Raw genomic sequence first — 6,491 nt, 5'->3', positions numbered from 1 at the left:
AAGATTTCCAAGATCGAAGTCATTGAGGAGTTGAGAAAATATAGAAATTGATGCTGAAAGAGGTTGATTTTTTAAAATAAACTGATGAATCTGTATGAAAGAGGTAGAAGGATTCAGTGGTAGAAACTACTGTACAAGAATATGACCACTCTGTGGATGATTGCATGTATTTTACTCGGAATATAATTCACTTGAATGAAGATACGAAAAACCAGAAACTAGACAACGAATATTATATTATTTTACGGACGAGTATTCTTGATACAGATTTTTTCGAAGTTCATAGAGATTTCAAAGTGCCACGACTCGAAACGACTCATCCCTTTACTACTTTCCCTTTCGTCCTCTCCAGTTCCTATGATCCTAAGGAAAAGAAAGGAAGAAGCCTATCCTCAGCCCTCAAGTAAACATAAAAACCCCGAAGTTTGAGAAAATTAAAGAAAATCGACTTCACTCTTAACTTTCGCCAACAATGAAGCCTCCTCAAGTCTCCAACTATTCCATCTAATTTCGAATCACCAAGCAATTGCAAATTTCCGATCGAAGTGGCCACTTTGAAAGAGATCTAAAAATCCACGAAGCAAAAATCGAAACAGCCTTCCAAGAGGCCTCTCGGCGAAGACCGACCATGGAAATTGCCCTGTCAACGCGCGCACCGTCCCCAGCGCGGCCTATGGGTTTTCCAATCCTACTTTGCGCGATCTTGACGTTCGAATTAAAGCCGAGCGAGGTGGATTGCTGCCAGCCATTTCGAACGCGAAATCAACTCGGACAGCGCCGCGTAGGTGGCTGAAACGACGACCGTGGCTTGGCGAAAAAAAAGAAACAACACCGAGAAGAAAGGAACGCGCGGTAACTCACTCAGCATGGCAAACGAGCTGAAAGAGCCTCGCGCTGGTAATTAATTGTGCCTCGCGCTTTACGCGAGTCTACGTGTGTCGGACGGTTGTAAATTAGTGTGACGGAAACGCTGGGGGGACAGTGTGGGCTTTGCGCCGGTTGATGTATCATGCTTGTCCGACGAAACGAATTAGATCGGTTCGAGGTACGAGGTGTAATGCCAAGCCTAATCCATGCCGTGACTTCTCAGTCGTAAACACCGTGTCGCTGATGCTTGTGAACAGTGTGACATAGTTATCTTGACTCCTGTGACACTTCAATGACGTTTTCTGAGGAGTAGCGCACGCTGCTCCGTCATAGTAATTTTTCATTTGAAACATTCATCCTGTTCGTTATGTGTCGGAATTGTTCTTTCTTTAAAGGAAGTTGCTACGAATGAGACGTTCGTTGCACAAATCGATCAACTCCGTAAAACAAAAAAATTGAGAAATGTGATGCAATAATGTATATTGTTTGTTAAAATTATCTTTATAATATAAATTCAAATAAATATCGTAGAATGCATACATATGTAGCTTTCATCCAACGGTATATAAAATTAATAAGAAAGAATTGGAAAAGAAAATAATCGGTAATGTTTTACAATTTTTATGTGACTGGTGGAGTTGATCAGTTTGTGCAGTGAATGGCTCAAATGATACTAGGATGATTACCACGAATATGATTGTAGACGTGAGAAAGTGAAATACTTTTCTTTATTTTTAATCTAAACTGTGATACTAAATATGATATTATATATGTGTATACATGGTGGACCTTTTTAAACCTCAATATTCAATTATTGCTAACATAAATGCAAATACAAACATTGATACAGTAATGGAGGACAAATGTCACCAGAAGCAAGATCTATCTATGTCAGCTGCAAAATTAATGAAGGAGGCACATTTAGTTTGTGATCACAGTTGACCTCTTGAAACCTCAATATTCAATCACTCCTAACATAAATGCAAATACGAACATTGTTGCAATAATGGAGGAAAAATGAGGCCATGAGAACCAGAGTAGAATATCTACAAAATTATAGTCCTAACGTATAAAGAGAAATTGGAAGCTATGATTTTCATTTAATTATACCTATGCTATCTGTTAATGATTGAAGAAATTAAACATACGTCACTTTGGTTTTATAAAACATCCTATCAGCTATGCGCTTTAGGCCATAATTTAATGTTTAAAAAAATGTTACTTAGGCCACTCTAGATCTCAAGGCCTCGAATGTCAACAGAAGCAAGATCTACCTGTGTTAGCTGCAAATTTATGATGGAGGGACATCTAATTTGTTATAGACCTACTATATGACTTACTATACATATATACACAGTGGACCTTATAAAAAGCTCATATATTATTATTGTTAACATTAGTGACCTATGAATATTACTGCAAAACTGGACAAGTGTCAGTGAAAGCAAAACTACCTATCTAATTCGCAATTTTAAAAGAGAGCAAAAGAAATTATTCTTGCTCGTAGTTAATTCTGAACAGTAGTTAATTTTATTATAGTAGTAGTTAATTCGATCAAAGTAGTTTAGTGGCTCTGTCTGTGGTATTTCGAAGCCTTCGCAGTCATGAAAGAGCATGATCGACGGTAACAAGTAGCAATAAATACCACAGACAGAGCCACTAAACTACTTTGATAGAATTAACTACTACTATAATAAAATTAACTACTCTTCAGAGTTAATTACGAGTAGAAATAATTTCGTTTGCTCCCTTTTAAAATTGCGAATTCAGCTGGCGCTGCGATACTGCGTGGACCACCATAATGACCAATATTTGTGTATGATGATTAAATTGTATTCAAGTTGTAAATTAGGAAGAGTACTTGCATATGTATATGTATGTGTGTATGTGTGAGACTCGGGTACGGCGGGGGCGTCGCTCCCCGAACCACCGTCGAAACGGTGGCCCCTGCCAGGAACGTAATACGTAATAGTTAATAATCACTAATAGCTCATTAATAATTATAAATTACAGAGTTCATAAATCATTGAATCATTTCGTTCTAAATCTGGCAGAGGCCACAACTCTTAGATGCAGTCTCCTAGAGCTATACAGTCAGTGTAAGAAGTATTCGTACAGCAACCAATTTAAAATAAAATTAGTAAGAAAAGAAATAAGAGGCTAACATTAAAAATAATAAACTTTAATTTACGAAAATTCTACTCTAAAAATATGTAGGAATGTCGGTTAATTATTTCTTCTCCTAAAATTTATTAATAAAATGAATATATGAAGTTTCATTTTGAATTGGTTCCTGTACGAATATTTGTTACACTGTATATCAAACCCTCCAATGAAATCAACCTATTATCTAAACCCTGATTCGCTAATCAAAGTTCTCAAACTGTTCTTCAAACATCACCTAAATAACGCGCTAGCTCCTTAAACCATCTTCCATATGCAACTACCTTCCTATCAAGAAAATCATAAAACTGTTCGATAAGTGTCGTCGATACTCCCCCGCCAATATTCCTATCCTCAAATTACAACTAACCACCGGCAAACATCTCACGAATCCACCTGCTCAAAAAGCGTGCATACCGAGTGTCCCCTAACGTAATTATCGAATTCCTCGACTCGTTTTCCTTCTATAAAGTCTCTAATCGGCCTTCGATGATTCGCGTAAGCCCTATCTGTCGCACATGCTCCTCGTTTCTCTCAGCTTCAAATCCCTAAGCGCATTCCCTACCTACCGCGCAAACTGGACAGACCTGCTCCGACGCCACATCTAACAGGAAATTTCTCACTGATCTATTTCAGGAAGCAGGGAAGCAGCTTTCACGTACGCAATAAGTTCAGCGGGTGTAACGTACGCCGTGACCGCAGCTTGCAGCAGGGGCAACATCACCGCCTGCGGTTGCGAACCTACCGTAAGGTAAACTGTTCTCTTTGCTTTTGTACTTTATTCGCGACGGTTAAGCACTCGTTACCGATAACGCGAGGTGTTCCCGGACCGTAATTGGCACACCTGAATCGTGGACAGAGATGGGCGAAATTTTATTCGAGCGGTAGATAACGAATGGGACACCGTGTAGCGATTTATTCGCTGCGTTTGCTCGATGGAACAGTTAAATTTGTTGTTTCATGTTTTAATTAAATTTTTGGAGTGTTGTTTTGCATCTTGTAACATTTAGAGTACCTTTTTACTCTTATACATTTTTCGATGTTTAAATAGTGCTATGATTGTGTCACTTTATTCACTTTTCAATTGTAAAATGTGGAGGAAGTTAATAATTATTATCGTAACTCAAGAGTTACGAAATCTGATGTTAGAATGTTCAAAACCCTTACGTGTAACTTTTATTTTGTATTATCTCTTTGAGTTTCCTAGTAATGATAACAATTTTCTGTGCACGTATTATTCATCTCCATACTATTACGAATTCTAATATGATAACCCAAGTATGTAACTCTTATATTTTATTATCCTTTCAATTCTCTTAGTAATGATTTCTCTTAGTAACAATTTTATGTGCAAGTACTATTCAATTCGATATTACGAATTCTAATATAATAGCCAAAGTATGTAACTTTTATATTCTATTATTCCTTCGAGTCCCTTAATAATATTATTAACTTCCTGTACAAGTTCAATTCTGATCAAAGAATTAAGATTCTTCCTCGGATAAAAATATCGAATAACAAACAAAAAAGAATCAAGTTGAATTCATAGACATATAAAAATATATATGTTTTATATGTCTATTTTATATATAAAATATACATATTATATATATATATGGAGGATATAATATAATGAGGATATATATATATATATATATAATACATACACATATACATATATACATATTATGTTATATGTATATGTTATATTAGATCAAAATCAGATAAAAATATCGAATAACAAACAAAAAAGAATCAAGTTGAATTTATAGACATATAAAAATATATATGTTTCATATGTCTATTTTATATATAAAATATACATATATATATATACATATTATGTTATATATATACATATATGTTTTATATTTATTTCTATTTATTTTATTATATATACATATATTTTTTTATTTTTTGTATATGTATATACAATTACAGAACAAAATTACATTTCGTATCGAGCAAGTCGAAACTAGTCTCGACGATTCTCCCCATCGAGTAAACGTAGCCAATAAATTACTACACCGTTTTATTCTCGTTCATCTGTTATTCGAATCAAGTTTTGCCCATCCCTGTTGATAATTGACTCACCAGTAGACGTTGGACGATTGGTTGCAGGACGAGGAAGGAATTACCACCGAACGGCTGGGAATGGGGTGGCTGCAGCGCGGACGTCACCTACGGGATGAGGTAAGATAATTAACCTGATGCGTAATGAATTCGTCGCTGTTTCTAGCGGCGCCCTTTGCACGTGTCACGTGCGTGTAAAACCTCCACGACGCTGCACGTCACGACAGATGTTATACACGCATGGATTTTAATATTGCAATTTAATGTTAGGTTCGCGCGTAGGTTTCTGGACGCGAGGGAGGTCGAGGGCGACGCGAGGAGTCTGATGAACCTCCATAATAACAAAGCAGGAAGAAAGGTGAGTAAGGCATTATTTTCCTGTTAGACATCGAGTTTCTATTTCGATAATAATAAAAAGAAATTCTCGAATATGATTCGCAAGTTGAATTCGCGAAATATACGTTGCCGTTCGATAATGCTGGATACTCGAATATCGAAGTCGGTAGTCGAGAAGACTATTTTGTTAATAATGAAGTTGTTCGAAAGGATTGCAAATGTATCGATCGTTAAGAGTTCGAAAAATCGATCGAAAGCAGACGTTTGATAAAATTTTGTATAAAAGTATAACTTAATTCTTTGCAGTCCGAGCTTCACGCGATATAGGAACGCAAAGGGTTAACCATTTGATTAATAGTTATGCAGAATAGGTGGAATACTTACGAGAACAGTAGCACTATGAAGAATATTTAATCGAACAGATTTTACTTTTGAACGTTTCCGTCACACGTCTAAACTCTTCGCGATAATCGAGCATACTGAGAGCAATTTGGGTGGGGCGGTCACATTGTCCGCGGAAAATCAAAACACATCCCTCAAGGAGTGTCGTAATCAGAAGCGCGTAATAGCTGAGGCCTCGACTTTCGATACATTGGAATGTGTACACAGTCCAAGTGTTATCCAGCAGTATTTTTGTCTCAGTATCCTTGAAACTTTCCGTTACAAATATCTACAGGGGATACACAAAGGAAGTAATAAACACCAGGCTTAAGAGTTTTCCAGGAATTATCCTCCAATATAATCCCTCGCAGAGAATGTCTCGGGATCTTATTTTGCCTCGAAGTCGACGAACCGCGGAAATATTTAAAGGGTCAGGTAGAAACAGGCATTTAAACTCCCGTGACGTGGTTCCTCAAAAGACCCCGCACTGAGCGCTCGTTTCGATACCTGATTCCCGAATCACGCCGCAAATCGACTGTTTGCGATGGTAACGGATACGCGAGGCTAACAAAAGCCAAATGGAAGAACGTTACATAGGAATCAGTCGAATTTGTGGAAACTAAGTTTTAAAATATTTTGATAATTCTAAAAAGACACGAGACGACCTTATA

General features: G+C 36.9%; 2 protein-coding genes across 13 annotated transcripts in view; one reads left to right on the top strand and one right to left on the bottom strand.

Moving 5' to 3' along the window:
* LOC128880024 (proteasome subunit alpha type-5-like) overlaps window positions 1-6,491 on the bottom strand; it is a 198,024-nt gene that overhangs the window by 147,454 nt on the left and 44,079 nt on the right. For all 12 annotated transcript variants that reach the window (XR_008457737.1, XM_054129651.1, XM_054129653.1 and 9 more), the window contains one exon: window positions 5,125-5,211. Coding sequence is in view for 11 of the 12 variants with exons in the window: in XM_054129651.1 (XP_053985626.1) it covers window positions 5,125-5,211 (87 nt within the window). In the remaining variant the exon portion in view is untranslated. The remainder of the gene's footprint in view (window positions 1-5,124; window positions 5,212-6,491) is intronic.
* LOC128880031 (protein Wnt-7b-like) overlaps window positions 5,157-6,491 on the top strand; it is a 6,424-nt gene continuing 5,089 nt past the window's right edge. The window contains exons 1-2 of the mRNA XM_054129668.1: window positions 5,157-5,223; window positions 5,374-5,461. Coding sequence (XP_053985643.1) covers window positions 5,219-5,223; window positions 5,374-5,461 — 93 coding nt within the window. The 5' untranslated portion in view covers window positions 5,157-5,218. The remainder of the gene's footprint in view (window positions 5,224-5,373; window positions 5,462-6,491) is intronic.

Source organism: Hylaeus volcanicus, chromosome 7 (assembly GCF_026283585.1).
Source record: "Hylaeus volcanicus isolate JK05 chromosome 7, UHH_iyHylVolc1.0_haploid, whole genome shotgun sequence".
Lineage (NCBI taxonomy): Eukaryota > Metazoa > Arthropoda > Insecta > Hymenoptera > Colletidae > Hylaeus > Hylaeus volcanicus.
The sequence above is the reverse complement of the archived record's forward strand: the minus strand, read 5'-3'. Positions and strand labels throughout refer to the sequence as shown.